We start from the raw sequence: 23,098 nt of genomic DNA on the forward strand, positions 1-23,098 counted from the left end.
GATATATTGCAGTTGTTAGATATGAGGCCTAAAAACACATTATTCCTATACTTTGTTATTATCATATAACTTTATTAAACACAGCGTGGTGATTGATGACAAACCAGGTCAATTTCTCTGACATTATTCCTCCAAATGAAAATAATCTAAATGCTCCACAAATTTAGATTTTTTTTCCTGTTTGCTATTTTTCTTTCTGAAAGGCAAAGATACACTCACAGTCCCCTCTCCTTAACCTAGAAAGCTGCTCAGTTGCAATATCCTCTGAGAAATAGTAACAGATTTTCATATGGGAATGATCTGATACTTCCATTTACCTGGAGACTTCACAAGGATTAGATGAGTAGATAGAAATAGAATTAGGAGCTGAATCCTGCTAGTCACTTACGAGCATGCTCAGATTTCTTCACATGAGCAGTCCCAACAGCCTAGCTCACACCCATTCCTCCATCTTACTCCCTTTCCACTATTCCTCAGGATACATCCCTAAACTGAAACTAAAAGGAACAGGGCACCTGACCTTTCAAGTATGCAGCCTCCTACCTCTACTACTCATGGAAGGAGAATGGCCCTTCCTGTGCAATGTCTGTGGGAAACCAATTAATCTTTGATTAATGGATAGGATTACTCATGTATGTGATTAGTCACATCAGATCAGGCCTTAACGTCTGTTGTTTCTTCCCCCATACACTTGATGATGTGACGAGTTGTTCTCCAGAGAAGGAGAACCTTAGGAAATGCAGAGCAGAAGGTGACATTTCAGAACTCACAGCAGGAGAATTTTACTCATTCTGGGACTAGTGCATTTTGTATGTGTAGGCATTTTTATTAATTGAACACTTGTTTATGTCTCTAAAAATAATTTAAAATACTTTGATTTCAAAATGCAGTCTGGGTATGACTTCAATTACTAGTCAGAAAGCATTTAAGAGGGCCTGATGCACTTCTACAGAGAGTAGGAGGAAATTATGTTTACCACCCCCTTTTAAAGCTGATCTGCAAAATGCTGTCCTTGTAAATGTCTCCCAGGAACAGATTTAGAGTGAGGATGGTATATTTTTAAGCCTTGTTTTTCTCTTTTGTTCCAGCCAAATGCTGCTTTTGTTTTCTTTTCTACTTCTACCTTCCTTCTTGAAGCGTGATTATTAACCACTAAAACAACCAAAACACGTGCTCAGTGCAAGTATCTAGAAGCATTTAGATATTGATTTTGATTCAAAGAATATATTACTTAAGACTGTCATTTGAGAATAAAAAATTAGACTACTGCTAATAAAGTGGTGAAGAGATGCGCCCTCCAAATTACAGTATCCTGCCTCACCTGATGTGTCAGCCTATTAAATATGCTCATGTTCCTTTTCTTGAATCAAGCCAGCTGATCAAAGAGGGATTTAAGCAAAGGAAAGGGGAAGCTCTTCCCTGACCTTCGAGTAATTCCAGCAAAGTGTTTTGCTGCTACACAGTTTTGCAAATCCAGGATCATTGAATATCCTCCTCCTTTGCTTTGGAAAGAGTTCTCCATTTCCCTGCTTAGGTGCACTGGACTCCTGAAGGCCCAGCTGTGGAGCAAAAAGGAGGAGAGTATCCCATGAGTCATTTCACCAGACTGCTTTTTCCTCTGTAAGGTAGGGTGGCACAAGATGAGGAAAGAGGATCCCTCAATGGTCAAGGGCTCCAGTTTTCACGCTGATAAACCCTGCAGGTTCACTGGAGTGAGTTCATTTGGGCTTCCCAAGACAGAAGGAGGTCAATACTTTGCAGTGAATTTTCCAGGTCTTTGACCACTCATAATTATTACGAGCCTCATTAAACCCTATTCTTTTGGAAAATAATGTAATTATATGTTAATATGCACCTGTTACTTCTTTATTGCACATGATATCAATGCATTTCTTTACTCTTTCAGGGTGTGAGCTCACACTGAGCAAAAAAGACCAGTGATTGCCTCTGTACATATGTAGAATACCTTACAACATGCAAGATTATAAAGACAAGGCTTATGTATTGTCTTTTTCCAAGTGACCCGAGGGTACCTTTTTTACTGCTTAATACACTGGAGTGCACTGACATCCTCAGTGATACCCTCAGTGACATCCTTCCTGACAAAACTGACTAATCAGGGATTAGGAGCAGCACAGCTACTCCATGTTAGCACTGAGCCTGCTGACCATCTGGGTCCATCAGGCCAGGCAACAGAGCTGTGCTGCTTTGAGCTGCTTTGAACAAAGTGAGCATTCGGGAGAGCTCCTTGTTAGGGTGAATGTCAGAATCACTGCACTGTAACTCACAATGGGCTGGGATGTAGCCAAACCAAATGGCCTTGTTTTGCGGCTTGGATAACAAACAGAGTGAAATGTGGTCTAAAATTAGTCAGGGATCCCTGAAAAGTTTTGTGCATCTTCCTTTAGGATGTTGTTGGCTGGGGAGCCTCATGGCCTGAGTGAACCATTGATGGCATCAAGGCAGCACAGCTGTTTACCATCATAGAGAAAGAGGAAGTGCACAACAGTGAAATGTCCAGTTCCCAAATAGACTTAAAATATACCAAACACTCAGTGTAAACAACTGTCACCAAGTGCTATATGAATGTATGGGGTGCTGTGGTTTGGAAGAGGAAGTGGTGGATGTTAGAGGGTCCATGGGAGTTTTTCAATAAAGCTACTGCTTGTACTTTCATCACTCCTTGTTTCTATGGTACTAGATTTGACACAGCTGTTGCTTGCACGGCTTTCCTTTGGAGAGTCAGAAAATCCTAAAGCTGTCATTTAGTGAGTGATACTCTTCTATAAACTATCTGGACTTCTATAAATATTGCTGACTCTATGAAGGGCATCATTAATCTTATCTTCCAGGGTACATCTCTAATCACAGCTCTACCCACCCATGTCAATCTAGGACACATCCAAGCCTTAGAAATAGCAGTGGAAAAATCATAAAATGTTCTAACACACGGAGTTGGCAGACAAGTGCCAGACAAGATCACAAACTGTGCAAAATGAACAGTTTGCAAGTGAATGTGCTTCCCTCTTTCCCCCGTCCAAGTGCTGGCTGAGTATCCTATGATGATTTCAAATTAATGCACTAGCCCTTTTTTTTCCTTCTACATGAATTTCCGTTTAATCAGAGCTGCCTAGTTGACAGTAACACAATTACATGTGCTGGAACATCTCTGGTTCCATGACCAAAGTGGTCTCTTAATTTGCATTATGAATTCAGCAACAGTTTTCCAGTTAAAACAGGATGATGTTAGAATGGGTGTTGTCTGCTGTGCAACAATGGCAAGACCTAATTACAAACTCTCTATATAAGCAATTAGTAAATAAGGTCAGAAAGAAGAGCTGGATGCTCCTGTTCACCATTATCTTAATTGAACTCACAATTCAGGGAACAAATCATGAATGCCAAGTAAATTGTTTTCTTTATTTCCGGGTTGGACTTAATACGTGTCTCCCTTAAAAAAGGTTATCTATCTATTGCACTAGAATCAAACTGCAAAATGTGAGTTTGTGGTAAGTTCATGTATCATTTTATTCTGGAGAGAGCTGGAAAGGGTTTTTATTTTTGGGTAGGATTTTGAGGTGTGGTTCTGTAATTTGGCTTACTTCCAGAAAAAGCAAAAAGACTAGTGCTGCCTGGTAGACCACCCAGGTAAGACGTAATACAGGCTGTTCCTGTACCTAAATATGTAACCTAGGAACACCAGCATGAACTGTCTGGCTGAATACAGAAGTACTTCATCCTCAGCAAAGGCAAACATATGGCACTGGCAACATTCCAGATAAACAGACTCGCACAAACAAGATGATAAATATATGGCTGATGTTGATTGTCTTCCCTGTTAGGTATTATTTATGGAGCAACCTTGAAGTGTGACAGAATATAAGATATGAAACTCTTTATTGCAGCAGTAGCTAGAACCTCAAGGGCATGTCCATGTTTTTACCCCAGCCATTAGTTCACATTCTCTGTTATGTACCAGCCTGGATAATTTTTCAGCTGTTCATGTACCAATGAGATTACCACTCCTCAAGCAGCCTTAGTGCTTTGTATTCAGGTTATCATAATTGTAAAGGTATGGGTTTAGAGCTGTAAAATCCATATTTTGGTTTTGGGTTTGTTGGGTTTTATTTTGAGGGGGGTGTACAATGGTGGGCATTTTACATGTGGAAGCTTTTCAGAGGCTGAGATCTGACATTTTTTTCTGAAGCTGTTTGTATGCACTTCAAGGTATCTTCATTCTCATCACACACATTTCAAGATCCAGGTGCTTCAGAACATAGCCTGCCCAACTGATACCTTATAAATTACAACGTGATTCCTTATGGGGTAGCAAACTCATAACAAATTAATTTAAAAACTAGCACCAAAATCGAGCCCATTCTTCAATAGAATTTTGTTCAAAAGTTTTGTGAGGGCATCTTTCATTGTACATTCCAATTTGATGATAATTTGTAATGATTGCTCAAAATTAACACTTCCTTCTGCTATCAGAGAGAAGACACCTACTTAGAGAAAATTTCTTAGCATGTCCATACAGTCTTGCATTCATGTTCAGTGTCACTGAAGCCAATTCCCAATGTATGTATCAAATAATTATGTTTCATATGCAACCATGTGAACAGATTAGTGACTTCTTACCAAAATTAAAATAACAGCAGGGAAGCAAAAAAATAGAAGTATAGATTTATTAGAGAAGTTATCTAAAATACAATATTATTTTCCTTTTTAAATTAGGACATATATTATTTCAATGAAAAGATATTTTGTATTATTTCTATGGTAATGACAACTTTTAAAGAAAACATTTAATTTAGAACATTTTTAATTAAAAAACCCAACACTACCATTAAGACGTAACTAAGGCTGTTGACAGCACGGGTAAAAATGCAAAATAGTCTCAAAAATATTTACATGTCAGTTTCTTAAAATCTAAGTAGTCTAATTCTAAATATTCATTTTGCTTAACTTTCTCAAAATACATTTTTCTCTAAATTATAGCTAGATTCGGTATTCCTGTGCTTCTTACAAAGCTTCAAGTTATCGTTAGTTACGTGTACTATCACACCAGTAGATGAGGTTTCTTAAAATGGCTTATTTTGCTACCACCATATCCTCTCCCAAGTGGCCAACTTACTGTTGTACCAAAGTGTCAGTTGCAGTAATAGTCACCAAAATGCACACAGCCACCCACCCCCTGCCTCCCCCAACCCCACACCTTAAGAACCCTTTCCCATTCAGCCAAGAGCCTTTCACGTTTCAATAGCTGGCATTTCAGACGCAGAGCAAAAGAAAGTAAATAGATCTGGGAGACAAGATGTTGCCTGGGCACACACGGCAAAGTTTGATTTGGGCTTAGCAAAAGGGGCTCCTCACGAACACGGCAATTCCTAACACTCTCAGCACTGAGGTTACTGGAAGGAGGCTCTGACTTCTCTGCTCTTCAAAGGCTGACATGGGCGCCAGTTGTCCACCATATGGCACACGGGCTCATTCTCAGCGTTGAAGCAAAGGCCACGGAGTTTGCACATCTGTGGGAAAAGGCACAAATATCCTCAAATGCATCCTCCCATTTCAGCAGGACTTGTTGAAACTACACATCTTGGGCCTGAACCAGAGCTCTGACCCAAAGTTTTGACAGTACTAGTAGCCTTGAGGTGGCATCAGCACCTACGGGTCTGCATTTCACCCACACCATTTCCAGCCTTGACATAGCCCCTCCTGTCCACAAAATATCCTGGCAAGAACTGTGAATGCACAAAAAACAAGGACATAGACACACATTTCTGAACTCTGCAAGCAAAGAGCTGTTTGTCCTTGATCCAGATATGAATTGAAAACCTTTCAGAATCCTCTGCAAGTTATACAGTTTTGGCTGTTTTTTTTTAAGTCCACTTGAAATAATAACAATTAAAAATGGTTTTACCCTTGGGTCAAAATAAAGCTGTTGAATGAATTCAAATTATCCTGATTTTGAAATGCTGTGAGGGGAAAGCTGCTTCACATCAACAGCAGCATATGTATAGTTATGGTACTTGTTCCTAAAGTACAACTGGAACCGTTTTCACAATCTGATGTAAAAAAAGCACCTTTATGTGTAAATAGGGATCTCCAAAACTCACAAAAAGATTGTGCCAAAATAATAACCCACCCCAAACATAGTCTCACACGGACAGGTAGAAGTGCTGATGAATGTATGTAGGTGGGTCATAGGATTTCCTACAAATCAGGTTCTAGACCAGTTTTTCCACATTCAAGGAAAAAAGGCCTCAGCAGCGACCTGTGTCCTCTGGACTTCACCTTCAGGACCAACCAGAACAAAGTTCAGAGCTGAACCTCTGACAGGAACTGCTGCATCACAACAAGTGACAGCAGGCTTGCTATACCCTACTCTTGTATTCAGCTTCTTTTTAGCTTTGGAAAACCTAACCACCTTAAACCTTGAATCAATAATCTTATATACGGTTTCTTGTTTTGATCAGTATGGGAATGAAAAAGTAAACTGCCACACAGTGTGGAAATATTGATGATAACATGGAGGGATGTGTAAGGGAGAAATAAGTGGTGACTTTTACCACGTGTAGGTGGTTGGAGTAGGTAGAGTAGAAAAAAACCACTATTTTGGTGGATGTGCTCCTGCCTTATAATAAAACCATATTTGCAAACTTTGGATTATCAACAGTAATAGGAATAGTTTGGAGTAGTGTGTCAACTTTAATGCTCCCTTGCAGTTTACTAAAGACAAAAATTAAAATCAATTACTGCTGTAGTTATTACTTCCAATAGATCTTCCTCATCACATATTCTATGGGTGTTGCCTGCTTCTGAAACATCTCAGTTGCATTTTCTTTCCTATCAGAAGCCCCCTAGAATTAGGTGCAGGTTGTTAGCATTTCTAGCATCAATAAAAGATACTTAGGAATTTGAAGGTTAAAGCCCTTCAGGGCTGTTTTGTATTTACAGGCTCTAGATTCTATTTATATCTCTCAAGCACACAGATCTGAACCCAAAAATGGAATCTTAATTTCATTAATGGATAGTACAGAAAGCTGTGGCCAAGAGTGGTTTAATCTGCACAAGCTTCTTCCTGCTAGGAAGACCATCATTCTCAGGCTGGTCAAAAGAGTATTTTCTTAGGCAGCAGACTTCTGGAATCTGCAATTTTTGCCTCTTCTTAACAATGGGAGCTTTGTTAGAATCACCACAAAGCTGCGTAGGATTTCCCAGTCTGTTCTGTGACAACTTGCAAAAAGAGCTCAGTGTCCTGGAAATGCTGGAAAATCAACGGACCACTACAGCTACTACTCACAATGTGAGACTGTGGATGCAGCACACACGGTCCCCAGGTGCTTTGTAAACCTGGCCTTTTCAGGGCAAGCAGACCCAGAGAGGTAATTACATGTACAGCAAACCTGCTGATGCTCACAATACATGCTGGAATAACTCTGCACGTGCAAATGGTGCTTTCATGCATGCCTCAATTTTTCAGATTTTTACCACATGACAGCTCTAATCATGTATCTGAAAAATATCTGATAATTTTTTTCAAATTCCCCCCAATCTTCCCTGGAGTGCCCAAATAGAAGACAGCCTTACATTCTACAGCAAACTACATCCACAAGCAGAAGCAGAGTCCTGTCAGGATTACCACTTCAGATAGATTTTTTTGACATGTGATGCTAGCTAATACCCTGCACAGCTCTGCACTAATGCTGCCACTTCAAAGATCACCTGGTGGGATGAACTGAAGCCATCAGTGCAACTCCAGTACACATCTACTGGCACCATCCAATGGAAACCTACCTGCTCAGAGCTCACAGTGATGGGCTCCTTCAGAACGTGCCAGATCACACATTCAAGCAGTGGTGGAGTTGTCAGTGAGCCAGGGTATGTCCAGTAGTCTCTGCATGCAGGAAGGAGTCCAGTGGGGTCAAAATTTGTAAAGGAAGCTTGCTTTCCCTACAATAAAATAAGCAGATGGGCTGATGTCAGGGAGAGAGCATATGCACACACTAGGATTGCAGTAGTGAAGTCTCCTAGGAAAGCTCCATGGCTGTAGAAAGGCAAAAATGGAATTTGGCATCAAGTGTTGCATGCCAACTACAGTGCCTTTGGGATTAAATACTCTCAGCAATATATTTCTTACAAGATTTTCGAGATATTGCTTCTCCTAACAAATGCTGCATTTATGTTCCTTAGTCTTAGAGATAAGATTTAACCTTGCCTGAAAAACAATGAGATTTCAAGTGCCTCATACACTGATTGATGGGAAACACAGAACCTGTGAGACCTGTTGGAGAGTCCATTGCAGTAAGCAGCACATCCCTTTACCACAAAGGGCACCTCATGAGAAAGATGACAGCATAGTCTCATTTCTTATCTTTGCTGTCCACATTTCTCATTGGCCTTTACCCACTATGAAGGTGCCTAATTACTCACCAAGTACTTTTAGTTTCTCATTACTCAGCACACTAAAATCACACACACTGCACACAATATTTAAGACACAGGAAAAGTTTTTCCCCCTTAATTATATGTACTGATCAAACTGTTTATCTGAACTCTCTCTAGAAATAGCTAAGAGAAGCATGACCTCCTGGAAAAAGGCAATTTAACCCACAGATGCACAGAGGGGAAATGCCTTTTCCATCTGTTACCACAGACGAGAAAGGGCACCTGTAGTTTAGATTAGGAGGATGAATCCTATCCTATAGGCTTAAAAACAGTTAAAAGACAGAGAAAGAGAAATGTAGTCACAAAGATAGGAAATAATCACTATTTCCAGTATTTCATGCTCTCTACCTCAACTTCATTCCAATCTGTTTTGCTTTTAGAATTATAGGAGCACCTTTGCTAATGGCAGGAAGTTTGTTTTACTTTCATATATGCAGAAGGCTGGGAAGAAGTAAAAAACTGTACTTTCCAAAGAGGATGACTTAGCACAGTTGTGATGGGTGTCCATGAACACAGACAGCAAGTATTACCTTGGTTTGAATGGAACTCAGAGCATCCACAACCTTCTGCATCTCAGGCTTGGCATTTCCCACCTGTAACACAAACCATAAGAAAATAAAAATCACCATGCATTCTCATGACACCTTTAGTTTTCTGTTACAGTTCTCAGGGAAACTTTTTTTTTCCCCAGTTGCATTTCATTACATAATAGGAGTATTACAGTGTGACTTAAACAGGCTCTGTAAAATCATGCCAGTTGACAGTGAGCACAAACGGGTCAGCCAAGGACATTGGACACAATGAAGCTATTTTCATTTACAGTGTGTGGATTTATTTTTGGACCTAAGCTGTTCTTCTTTTATGGAAGTCACCCTCCCAATAAAAGTCACCCTCAGTGAGGCCAGGATGGAATACTACGTACTGCTGGAGCAGATCGCTCTGTAAGCTAGCTGTCAAGACAATTCAACTAACACAAAACACTCTGGCATTTAACAATGACAAGAAAAGGAAAATAGGTGTTATTTAGTCTGGTCACAATGCAGATGCACACACACAACTTGGTCAGTTATGCACATTACCTTTCACTGGTAAGGCAGCATCACTGTCTTGATGAAGGCAAGAATGCTGCTACAGGGCGGCCACAGTGATGGATGGCAGTCACACTCCATGGCCAGTGTACAATTTTTATAGATAAAAGAAGGTAACAATTTGGAGCACCACCTAGTTTGGTATGGATTTGGGCAGTACAGCACAATGCTGCCTTATTCCATCTTTTCTGCCCTTAGGCTCTCCTCACAACACAATGAATTTGCTGGACAAATAAAAAAGTAAAAGTTTCACAAACCTTCATGAAGATGCCCACCACTGCTAAACCATCAGGATGCTTCACAGCTTCAGCAAATTTACCATATTTTACATTCCAGTGAACAATATGGAGCTGGGAGCAAGAAAACAAAGAAGCACTGTGAAGATGATATTCCATCCAGAATACTTCACAAATAAAGATGCAGGGAAGTAATTTATTAAGAGCAAGATGGTGTTTTACTGCTGAGGTTTGAAAGCTTTTGTGTACAGTTAAGAACTTGTTAAATTATTTATCTACTTTAAAGTTTCATTTATTCAAAGAGATTTCTGTAATGTGTTTTATTTTGCTCCTCACTCCTAGTCTCTGGTGAGTTTTAAAGGCAAACTGTGGCTGTATCATTCTGCTTTTCATGTGGTGAAACTCCTGTTATCTTCAGCATAAGTTTTTTCCCACATACAGCCCACAGGATTTCAATGTAGTATTTTAATGCTATATATCCTGGAGTTCTGAGCACACTGACATACATTGCCAGTGTCAGAAGCAGAGAAGACACATTAACTACAGATTTGACTCACAATTTGGAAGGTTTTTTTTTTTTTTAAAGCAAGTCCTGCCCTTTACTGGAAAGGCTTGGAAAAGAATATGAAATTAATCTCCAGATCATGTTAGCCAGGATGTTACTTTCTTTTTAATTTCCAAGTTATTTCTAATTTAAGTTCATCAGGCTGTTTCCCCACATCTGCAAGTCAAGTTGAACAAGTAATTATGGTACTGTGAAAGACAGAATGTAATTGAAGTATCTCAGATAAGACAAAAGCTACTTCCCTCATCAAAAAGCAGCAGAGCCAATGAATTTGTGGAGCAGTTTCTTTTATCTATCAATGCAAATCACAGATACGTTCCACAAATATGTATTTATGAATATATTTTAGAAGTCAGTCACAGAAACCAGAGGTAGATTTCTAAACAGGGGATGAGGAAAGGTGAGATGCAAGGCCCTAAAGTCATTCAGTTTCTGTATCAGACTGTAATATGGAGTCTTAAGTGGTCTGAGGGACACGTGGAGTCTCAAGGGATCACAAAGAGTGCCAGACAGTAAGATTGCACTTTACTGTCTGCCCTCTTCATAACTTTCCTTGATTATTTGCTACCAAAGTATGAAAATATCTGTCCCAAAATTATTCTACTGCTTTTATAAAGACCTCTGATGTTAAAAGCTGAAGCTAGGAAAAGGGGATGTGCATGTACAGATGTGCTGTAATTCTCTTTTTTCATAATTTCCGAGAGTCATAGAGAAAGTGGGGAAAAATAGAGGTATTATCAATGTGGGGTTTTCTGTTTCTCTTTGACATGAAGTAGCTGAGAAAAATTACAAGCCTAATGCCCTGCTCTTGCAAGGACTATGTTCTAAGGTGGCATCATACCAAAATTGTCTATGCGAACCTTCTCCTGTGAGGATCTGTAGTGAAAGTGCTACTGTGGTGGAATACTTTAAAAAATCAAAACCTCATTATACAAAGAAGACTGGAGAAGGTAAAGCCTACCTCTGCATCATACTTCACACCATCCACAGTGTGCTCAGATCCCTGGCCATCACAGGATCCCCAGTGAATGTGAAACTGCACCAGCCTGTAGACTCCATCCAGCGCTCCTCCCTGCACCACTGCAAAATAAAGCAAATCACATAGTTGTTTCAGTTTGAAGGGAGACTTGATAACAAAAATTATCTCAAGTCTTTTATGTGATTTACAGTTCATTGCATGCTGCCATGCTACTCCAGATCATCCTCAATGGTACATTACTGCAATACACCAAAACTGATAATAAATGCATAAAAACATAAGTGACTTTACAGTGAGCATCTCATCAGCAATTTAACAGGCATGCTGGTATTTCAAGTGATGAAGGAAGATGTAACTTTTCTGTCACCAAATAGATTAAAAAAGCCCTTTGTAAGAGGCCCACATAGAATCATCCTAAGGAGGTACATTTGAAGACTGAATCATCTTCCATGTACAAATGTAGTCTGTTCTTTCATTTTCGATACTTCATCCATTTAGGCCTTAATCCTGCAAATCCTGTAGCAGATTGGATTGGGTAAAATGATTTTGGTTCCAATTTAAACCTGAACACCTGTTAGCCATGGGTTAGCCTTCCTGCAGCAAGGTAAAGCACTAGGCACAGGAGAAGACAGTGCAGAGATGTGAATTCAAATCTCTTTTTCTTGCCATTGTGGTGAAAATGGCAATGCTTACACAGATGGACTTTTTGGAAATGAGTTGTTTATTTCTGCTCTCCATTATCTGGCATTGCTTGTGCTATGGGACTGCTCTGAGTGAAGCTCCTAGACACACTTTGAATTATACAAGAGCAAGCTCCCTTATTCTGCTTGTTAGTTTTACCCTTCTACTCCAACTGTGACCAATCACCATTATAATTTGCAGGATCAAGCCCTACCATTGCAAAATGCTGAGGGCACAGACAACGTCTCCTCCAGTGCAGCATAAAGCACAGAATAATAACAAATAGTTCTATTAAATAGAGGTATTTATCTAAGTTATCAGAGAAAGGTTTCACACCAGTTTATGTTTTGGTTGGGGATTTTTTCATTTTTTCCCCCAAGCATCTCAAATCCAAATTCAAAATAAAATCTTTAAGTTGTTATTTAAAAATTTAAAAACAAAAAGTAATTTGAAGTGTTAGGTATTTTAAGGGACCAATTTCTCTCTATAAATACCTATATACAATAAAGTGACAGAAGAGTGCTGACATCAGATATTACAGGTAAGTGTGCTCTGTGTATGTGCAAAAAAATGATTCTGAGGAGTAAAGATGCTTTCCTCTCAGTCTGCAATTAGTCTAGACATTAGCACAATATGTGCATGTGTGAAAATATGTATCAAATGCTGACTGGGAAAGGAGGCTGCAGGTTTGAAAAAGTCCCATTATACACAAGCATGGACAACACTAGCCATAGATACCAACAATCAGGTGAGAAAGATTTCACAAAAAATTTGCAACACATGAAATTGAAGTAAGATTTCTTAAAAATATGTTCATTTCCACCAGTGTTCCCTATGCATGCAAAATTTGGGTTCAGTGGACAAATCTAGAATTTGCCAAGGGCTCCTTTGGTAAATATATTTAGAAGTCTCCCAACATGTATCTTTATTTGAAAAACATTAATAGATGTTCCACTGCAACCTATGTAATTTCCAAAACTTTAGCCAACAGACCAGGACTTGCCCTACCTATTTCCAAGCTATGTGATCCAAAGAAGAATGTCTACTTAAAGTAATCAAATGGAAACTTAACTTATTCTACTTTTTACATTTCTGCATGCGCTAGTTTCCAAGAAGCATAACTGTTTCGAGCACAGGGCTACAAATCTGAGTACTTGTTTCAGAACAGCAGCTGTAGAAGGATATTAGATCTTTTTGGAAATGAAGGAACTGGTTACTGTGTCTTTACAGAAACAAAATCATTTCATGTATACAATTTTAAAATAAAGCCATGGAGTTACAGTGTTTCAGTTCCTTTAGCTCAGAGTCTTGCCGGTTGTTGCAGGTACAAATGGACTGAGGTTCCATCACTCCTTGACCTCAGAAAGCACTAGCACAGCACAGGTTAATCTGCCATTATTATTATCAATGGAAAGCATGCTGAAAAGCAGAACCATGCAATGTTCTTGAGTTCATTTGCAGTGTTATTTCTCCACACAAAGTTTGCTATAGTCTCAAAACCTCAAAAGATGCAGAAAAGTCTCTTTGCAGTTTTTGCTTACTTTTCTAATTCTGTGGTTCTCAAATCCAGCACTAGCTTATTTTGACTCACAGCAGAGCATTCAAAGAAAGTAACAATTAGATTAGTGTGAATGAATACAAATCCAGCAGGCTTAATTACAGAATGGCCCTCTTGTTCTAGCCTATGTTAAGCAGTTTTTTTTTTTTTTAACACTTCTTAGTCTTCCCAAGAAAGTAAAACTAAACTTAAAAGGCAAAGTAGGAATGATGGAACTGCTTTTTTCTTCAGAGCAAGCTTTTCAAACCATAGACAAATGATACCACCTTTTGCAATATAAAAGTCCACAGAGAATCAGAACAACATTGATACCAACAACTTCCCTTTGTTCCATCTGACAGGAATATCAATTCGAGGCCATGTTGAAAAAAGTCCAACCTTTCCATCCCTTTTTTAAAAAGGAATGGGGAAGTTCTGATCCATATTGGAGAATGTCATCATTAGCTCCCTTACTTTTGAAATCAGTATTAGCGAAAACCATCCCGAAAATACCTAGGTAGCTGTGATCTTTTCTGTTTTATAGTAAAGCTTCAGATGCAACACTGTCTGAAAACAGCACAAGAGGAGCTGAAAAAACATTATTTTCTCACAGATTCCATTTACTCAAGACAATTATCATAACCTCGTCTTGTGTTATAGCCCAAGAGGTGACAGTTTGGCAATGCCTGTTCTTCTTTTCCACTATTAGACACTTATTAGACAAATCTGGAGCTATTTTCCTTAGATTAAGAAAAAGGGGTTTTTTTCATTACCATTCTATCTTCTACCCTTTACTGGAAAAGTTATACTAGCAACATCCAGTAATTACTGGACATTTCATAACATTTCACTGTTAAATGTTCTCGTAACTTGGTCTAAATTAAGTGAACACAGTATTAGAAGCACTAATTCAGGAAGTCAAATAAGCACCCAAACTCTTCCCTTTATGTGACTTATACCAACCGTGGGATAGAGAAGGTGAATTATATTTGACTCCATTACACTTTCTTGGGATATTTGAAAACACACAGAAATCAAAGGGTGTTTTGCTGCATCTGGTACAGCTGTTTACCGAGGCTTCACACCTTCACTGTTTTATTTAAAGGAAAGTTGGTGAACAGTTATCCTTCCAATGTAAAGCAGAACAGCCTTGTAAAAAAAATGCTGTCGACCACTTCATACCTTTTTTCAGGAAGTGGCAGCATCCACATCTAAATTTCTGTAGGAATACTGCAGGAATTCCTGTTATTTAGTTAAGTCCTATGGAATGTTCTCTTTATACAGAGCAGAAGACTAATACACCTCATAAAACCAATAAACATGTGAAAGGATTAATAAAAATGGAGGAAGCACAAGACTGTTTAAAAAGGTAGACTGAATTCCTTCGTGTCATACAAATTAGTGTGACAAGAAAAAATAGTACTGTGAAGTTTGTCAATCTGAGAAAAATGCAGAATGAGAAAATGTTCTACAAATGAGAATCACTGACTACAAAGCTCCTTCCAGCAGCTGAAATAATGGGTTCACTAGAGCACAGTAGATGTCCAAAAGCTCCAGACTTGGAGAATTAATTCTAATTGAGACTCTACCAAACAAAAACCCAGCAGCAGGGAATTTCAAGCATCTACCTTTGAGCACAGCCCTCTTACACACATACTGCTTTAGCACAAAGAAAACCAAGATTTTGTATCAGCCTACAGTAGGTGTGATGTCTAAATAATATTCTAGGCATATGTTTATGTTAACATATGCCTAGTACATACATTAGTGCTAATATTTGGTAAACTTTGGTGTGTACACAGACATCTGTACAGTGGAAAACAGGACGAAAAGACAAAGCAGATGAAGCATTACTTGAGGCAAGAAAAAAACCTACTTGAGCACCATGTACTATTAATGACATGAAAAAGGCTCTTATGATGATGCTCAGGAATTAGCCTTGTGTTCTTATGCAAGGATGGGCTTCCCATCTGACAGACTAGAGTTCAGTTAGGGTGAGCTGCCACTTCTGTGAAACGTGGAGTACAGAGAGTCACATTTTGTGAGATGTTTCCTTCTTTATGTTATCTCTTTCAGACATTCCTCCTAGGGCATTGTATCATGACAAGTAACAAGAGCAAGACAGCACCGAAGCATCTGACTATAGGGCTCATATTTGCAGAAAACATCTGTAATGGGTTTCCCTATGAGAAAAAAAAAGTATATCATAAGGAAAAAAACCAAAACAAACCTACTTCTGACCTTCCTAGAAACTTAGCCTGATAAGGCTATAAGGATGTTCCACAGAGATAGACCAGAATAAAAAGTTGCCAAAACACAGCAAGTCCTGAAGACGTGTGTATCTGCAGCAGGTCAGCGGTTCCAATTCACCTCAGTTGAACTATTTCACCCAGACTGAGCAGCAGCCAGGAAGACTCTGACCTGCTTCAGGATACAAAGTAATTTAGGTTCTTAACATTCCTCCAACTGCCTGGGACCAGCAGAGCTTATTTCTCATGTAGCCTTTTAAACAAAAATTCTCGGAGAATCATAAGATGCTGTACTGAGTCTCTGACCAGCCTTCTGCACTCACATTTCACACTATATAGCCTTACAACAACTTTGAGAACCAAGCTGGAAGAATTAAAATTCTCTTGAAAGTATCAACTGATTTAATTTCTAATGTAATACCTAAATACTAATGCAGTGGCTGCTCATTGTACTGAAAATTGTGTGCTGGACAGTGTTTATACTACCCTCAGATCTAATGAAGGACTAGCAAATTCAAGGTGTGAGCATTGCCTCTAAGTATGCAGCAGTCCCTCACGCCTTTAAGTAAATAAACAAATTATCAGCTGAGAGGAGGGGTAATCGTGACATCTGGCACACAGCTTCATTACAGCTTAAAAATAAACTTTTCCAAGTGGCCCCAGCTGATAACAGCTGACTAGTTTCTCCTGGTTTTGCATTAAAAGCGCCTCTAGAGGAGGGATTAGCAAAAGGAAAGGAAGGAAGTTTCCATAATGGTTAAATTCACAATCCAAGTCAAATGTCTGCTCAGAAATTGCATGTTAATATAAAAAAAAAACCCAAACAAACCTCCCCCCCCAAACAAACCAACCCCACCCCAGTGTAAATGAAGAAGGACACTTCTCTGTAAAGAAATGAAGACCTGAAACATGCAGGACTAATCTCATGCCCTCTCATCTTCTTTCCAGTTCCTGGAAATACTGGAACTATTCAAGTTACTTGTTTGTACAGACTTTGCAGCTTCTGCTGATCCCAATTCACAGGAAAAATGACTTAAAGATCACACGCCCTTGAAACCTCTGACTTTTTAGCCAAGCCATGCACAACATTACTTGTGACATAAGCAGGTGTCTGAATGCAGTCCCCTAAATCTATAATCAGTCAGTTCTCTGATTCCAAAGGATCAACACATTCATTGCTTAACCAATGTGGACCTTCAATGCATGACCCTATACTGATGACATGCAATATTATTCTGGCATGGTTAATATTGTATCTTTAGATCTGGGAAACCTAAAAATAAACCAGTAGCAGTGACTTTGATTTAGAGCTGTTCCTTAAAGACAGCAGACCTACACGCTTCTTCTTTCATTTACCAAGTGAAGTGGAAGTGTAGAAGAGCAACAATGATGTTATTTTCAAAGAAACTCACTGCCAACTGAGCAGTGCCAATGCACTGGCTCTTCAATAACCACTGTGACAAAACAGATTAGTTTATTTACAGTGAGTCATAATTCAAGACAGCTGAAATGTATGCATTAATATTTACAATTATAGAAAGAATCAGGTAATATATTGGATTACAACTACTGAAGGACTCTCAAAGGGAGCTAGCATCAAGGCAAATACATTATTTTCATTTTCAAGGTCTTTCCCATAATTTTAAGTTCTACTATAACTTAATGTTTGCAAAAATGTCAGATTTACTTGGGACACTGACCTGAATTTCAATACTCTAGCTCAGCAACAAGGAGAAGGGAAAAATTAAGTGACTTAGACACAAGCATAAATTACCAGCACATTTTGTCAAGTCTCTAGACTTTGACACCATAGTTTCAATTCACTTCTGTCAGGTTCTACAGCTAAAATATGATATTTTAACATTCTTGTTACAGAACAAAATCATGGCTAATTGACTTCTTTTATAAGCTCATCAAACACTTGGTCAGAAAATGCAGAATACAGAGTCTACTGTTGTGAACATGCCTTGCTTGAATTTCAGAACTTAGATAAATTCTCAAAGACTCTCTGGAAAAACTCACATAGAGAACACACTTTATGTGTGTTACAAAATCTTTCAGACTCTTGAGGGTTTTTTGAGCAGAGTCATGTCCTGCGGTTTTATGGCTCTGAGAGGTCACTATTTACTTCTGTCTTTTAAAGTGAGGGAAGTGATACACAAGTCCTTACAGAAGACTGGAATATGCAACATTTAATATGATAAAAGAAGTACCCTTAATGAGACTCCTTTGCTGTAAAGTTCTTGTATTATAGTTACACATCTTATTTTGAGAGTTATCATCATCAGTTGCTTCACTCATACATGTAGGGTCTAGTTCTACTACGAGAGTGGATAAACCTGAATTCAAAGTTTTACTCCTAGTGACACTTTTATCATAATGACTTCTGGCTGTGAAAATGAAGTAGAAATTTTTGAAATTAAAGAATTTTGAAGATGAACACCTACAAATACCTTATGTTTCACTACTATTAAAAGACAGTGGATATGAAAATTAAGAAAGTAACTGCAAGAATTGAAGGCAAAGACTGACTAAGTAACAACTGAATGGGGAAGTTCAGAATTCAGTTTCTAAGAAAGCATTCCAAAAGGCTCCAAGCATACCAAATAGAAAATATCTATTTTCTTTACGCTATTACTACCTGCTTGGAATTTTTAAAATTGCAATTGCATATTTTTAATTGTATTATTTATTACATTATTATTAAATATTATTTATTATCTTTTAAATTGCATTTTGTATATTCAGAAGAGCAGGAGTGATCAAACAGACACCAAGACCTAGAACTGCTGTTCAGAAGGCTTCAGTGTCGTTAGTTATGAGACTGACAGTTCTTAATGAAATGGATCTACTTTGTGTGCAGTTACTCATCTTGAAGATTATTCACAAACAATGATCTTATTACTTCATTTTGCGCCTACTACTACAGATAATTCATTACCACATATGGGACAGCTCATAGAAACAAGCAATACAGCCTGTGGGAAGTATTTACAGGATATTATTCCATTGTCTTCTGTAAAACATACCAGCACATCACACAACCTCACATAGCTTCTCCTTGTGATTGTTGTGTGATGTCTAAGCAAGAGCTGGGTATGCACATTTGAGTCTCAAATTCAGCATCAAGCAGATACAAGTCAAAGACAGCTCTATTTTGTGTAAGGAAAGTAGGTTACCTAGTTAACCGCATACAAATGAAGCCATTAAGTGTGCTGCCAGGTAGATTCTATGCACTGTAGATTTCAATAGGAAGTCTGGTAGTGAATGATCCACCCTACTCAGCTTCACAGAAATCTGTTTAGTGCTTTTTGTTTCTAAAGAATAATAATTTTTTGCTTCACTAATAGAGATACTGAGAATATTTCTACTTGCATCTCCTATCCTCCCACTCTGAAAGCTGTGTCACTGCATATTTGTCAAAGGATCCCTGTCACAGATGTTCTGGTTCTGCACTGACTTCTCATGAAGAGCATTCTTCCTGCAGGCATTCTTTAAATTATTTTTTGTTCTTGCCATTTTTTCCTCACAACCAGATTTTCACAGTTCTTTCCAGACTTAGGTAGACACCAAGTGAACACAAGAGTTGTTTTACACTGTGGAGACCTGAACCTGATTCCTTTGGGCTCAGTGGGAGCAGGACGGCAGCAAGAGTAGACTTGCACCTATCTGGTAAGAGAATCTTTTTTTTTTTTTTTTTTTTTTTTTTTTTACACTGGATCATTTACCTTATTCTACATGACACTGTTAGATTGAACACGATGCAGCTCCTTAAGCTTCCCAGTGTTTCAAAAAAATAAACAGAGCTCAGAATACCTTTTTTCTTTCCTTTTTAAAATATAAATATTGACACTTTTTGCAAACTATATATATGGACCTATGTGTATTTATACAACTGTTAACACTTATATCTGACCACTTAATATTGTCCAGCAAAAAACTATAGTTAAAATACAAAGTCAAATTCTTAGAGCACTGCTGAATGTCTGTTACACCGCTGTATTACATTAGTTACAAAAACCTCGTATTTTTAGTAGGCACAGATCATTTGGTTTCAGCACCATTCCCTAAATGACATGCCCAACAAAACACTTAGGAAAAATAGGACACTTGCTCAAGCAAGTTAAATCAGGCAGTGTATAGAGAAGGCAGTGACTTACAACAGGATTGTTTTGTTGTCCAAATTAAAAAATAAAGGCACATTCATTGTGGCAGGGTGATGACTTCTGCAAATGCAGCCATATGAAAAACTACAAAGACAACATACAGAACCCTTGTTGCAAGGACAGCTTGGATTCAGTCTGCCCATCAGAAAGGCTGTTCCTTTCAGTAAGGATTACTAAGGTTTTGCAGGACTCCTTGCTTAATTTCACCACAGAGCACAATGAACAGCACGGGACTGTGGACCTGAGTGCCTGCTAACAAACTTTGTAGGAATGCGTCAGACACTTTATCTAGAAAGCCCAGGATCAAGAAATGCCAGGGATAATGTTTTATTGACTTACAAAAGAACAGAGGTATTTTCTAACCATTCTTCTGATTATGTACTAACCTGGGAGCATAGTGGCTTCAGAAACATGAAATAATATTTTGATAACCAAAGAAACTATATCTACTTCAAGTTGTTAACTGTAATCCTTTGCTATTCTAAGGCCATTTTTTTCCTACGATGTATTTTGCCTCTTCTTTTAACCATTTGATCAGTAGCTTATGATAACCTATGCCTAAAATTATTCCTGTCAAATACTTTAATCTTTTTTTTTCCACAGCCAAGCCCTTATCCCAATCCTTCTGATTTATACAAAAATAAACCAATTAGCCTCACTGAAGTTTAGCTGCCTAGACAGCCTTAGTTTTCTTCTAACGGGATCTCAGTTTCCTGTTTGCTGAATCCTCACCTTGCAGAAGCCAGAATATTTTGGTATATTTTCATCCTTTAAAAAACCTTTTTGATTTAGTACACATTTTAGTAAATTTTAGTAGCAATTTCTGCCATTCCCCTCCGGCACACGAATGTGAGGTCTCACCTGACTTGTCGGAAGAATCATCAAACTCCACGTTGAAGGAGTGCCCGTTGTTGACGATGCTTCTGGCCGTGCTGGCATCATAGCTGAAGCTAAGAGGCTTCAGCGAGGAGTCGTACTTGGCGGACTTGCGGCAGATGTCAATGGGGGACTGGCGCTCTCCATTAGCGATGGGAAAGTGCTCGTGCCAGTGAGCGGGTCCTGTAAGACAGCGAAACGTAACTCAGTGGGAAAAGACACAAAGTTAGGGAGATAAAAGCGACAACCCTCCTTCTGGAAATCGGGATGTTCGAACTATTTCGAACACCAGCGTCAGCCTTTAACTGCGCGCTACATGTGTGGGCTGGCGGCAGCAGGGGCGAGCGGGGGTCCCACCTGGGCACGGCGGCACCCGGCGGCCGCGCAGCCTCGGCGGGGGCTGTACCGGGGAGTCCTCGGGGACACCCTGTCCTGTGGGGGAGCGCCGCGTTCCCTTCCCCAAGTAAAGGAATGTGAGCAGGGAAGCAGGAGATGCTCCGGCACGGCGTGCGGAGCGCCGGACGCGCTGCCCGGGCGCAGGTGCATTTCAAGGTTACGAGGAAAAAGCGCCACGAGCTCGCTGCCGCTCCAGGCAAGGGCTCCGCGGGGCAGCAGCGGGCACGTCCCGGGCGCGGCTGCCGGCAGGTGTCCCGCACCGCCGGGCACTCACCGTCGTGGCTGCCGTATCCCCAGTGGTGGGACATGGTGCGCGGCCCTGCTCTGCCCGTGGAGGCTGTCACAGCACCGTGGCCCCAGAGCGCTCTCAGGGGCTTTTATAGGCTCCCGCCAACTCCATGCCCTTCTCTGCGGCCAGAGGAGGGGTGGGGAGTGCGGGCGAGGGCGGAGGGAGACTCCGCCGGGGGCGGAGAGAGCGGTCCCTTATAATCCACCATCGGCCGCGGAGCTGCTGCGGGCCCGGCGCAGAGCGCCCCCGGCAGGCAGGCTGGGCTAGGCGAGGCGGGCTTGGGTCGGCGCGGCCCCAGGCAGGGCGGGAGTGCCGGGGCCCCATGTCCCCTGGTCCCCATGTCCCCTGGTCCCCTCCGCGTCCCCTCCGCCCCTCCGCGTCCCCTCCGCCCTCCTTCCCTCCTTCCGCGCATCGCGCACCTGCGGGCGCTGCGGGGCGCCGTGACCTTGGGAGGTGCCGGCGGCGGGGCCGAGCAGCGCGCCGGGAGCCGGTGCGGGGCGGGCGGCGGTGCCAGAGCGCGGCGTGAGAGAGGGAGCGGGTGTGCGTCCGTGTGTCCCTCGGTCTGTGTGCGTGTCTGTGTGTACGTGCGGGAGCGCGGCGCGGCAGGGCGGTCCGGTGCTGCTCCCTGCTGGGAGCGGGGGGAAAAGAGGGAAGAGGGCAACCCGGCAGGGCAGTTCGGCAGTGCCGGAGGGTGCTGCAGCCAGGGTCTGTCATAGGTGGCAGGTTTTGGAGGCGCAGATCGGCGGAGTCACGGAGAGGAGCTGTGGTGAGGCTTCAGGAGATCGGGGTTGTCGCCGCTTATTGCTCCGTAGTGCGTTTTTCCTGATCGCCTCCGGAGAAGCTGCAGGTCGAGCTGCGCTTACATGTAATTCTTATCATTGAGGTATTACACACTTAACTGTGAGAGCGGCTCAGCTATCGCTCTCGAGGCTGGATTAGCGAGAACAAAACTGTGCAATACATATTTTAGATATTTTCCTATTGCGCAACGCTCCGGTGTTCCGTGGGAGGGCGGGAGGGCTCGGACCTTGGCGGCCCTGCCAGCGGCCAGGGTTTGTCATAGGTGCCAGGCTCCGTTCCTGTGGTGCCGGCTCCCCTGGCCCGGCTCTGCCGTGGAGCGGGCGGGCCCCGAGGGGCAGCGCCTGCCCGAGCGCGCTTGCAGATGGTCCTGTTCGAGGGCTTTTCTGTGTCTGTGTTTTTCTGCTCGGAGCAGTTTTCGCTATGGAAATGACATTGTAACTTAACCCCATTTTCTTATTAAGATGGTTTGTTCAAATCTGGTTTTAATATTGTCCTGTTGTGGTTTAACCACGGGGGTCTAGGTTCTGTTTTCAGTGAGGTCATTGTAAATCTAGAATAACAACACCAGAATGACTTCATCATTTACATTCAGCATTGTAAAATCTGTGTCTTTTGTTTGTATTTGTAAGACGAGGGAGAAAAGTCTATTTGTGTAATGGGTACTATTGGTAACAGCAAACGTAACCAGCTGGAAATTGCTTACAAAATTTACAGGCATTTCTCAGACCCTTTCAGGTATAAGCAGAAAATATTTAAAGCTTATTAGTGATTAACACAGTATGTG

The 23,098-nt window shown here is 40.7% G+C and overlaps 1 protein-coding gene across 1 annotated transcript; it reads right to left on the bottom strand.

Annotated features, from left to right (window-relative positions):
* Window positions 1-4,671: 4,671 nt before the first annotated feature.
* CA2 (carbonic anhydrase 2) lies at window positions 4,672-21,737 on the bottom strand. The gene is made up of 7 exons (XM_058820575.1): window positions 21,499-21,737; window positions 20,814-21,011; window positions 11,302-11,420; window positions 9,797-9,889; window positions 8,982-9,044; window positions 7,801-7,956; window positions 4,672-5,528 (listed from the first exon to the last, which is right to left on the bottom strand). The coding sequence occupies exons 1-7, from the start codon at window positions 21,530-21,532 to the stop codon at window positions 5,409-5,411; spliced, it is 783 nt and encodes a 260-aa protein (XP_058676558.1). The 5' UTR covers window positions 21,533-21,737; the 3' UTR covers window positions 4,672-5,408.
* Between the last annotated feature and the right edge of the window lie 1,361 nt (window positions 21,738-23,098).

Source organism: Ammospiza caudacuta, chromosome 1 (assembly GCF_027887145.1).
Source record: "Ammospiza caudacuta isolate bAmmCau1 chromosome 1, bAmmCau1.pri, whole genome shotgun sequence".
Lineage (NCBI taxonomy): Eukaryota > Metazoa > Chordata > Aves > Passeriformes > Passerellidae > Ammospiza > Ammospiza caudacuta.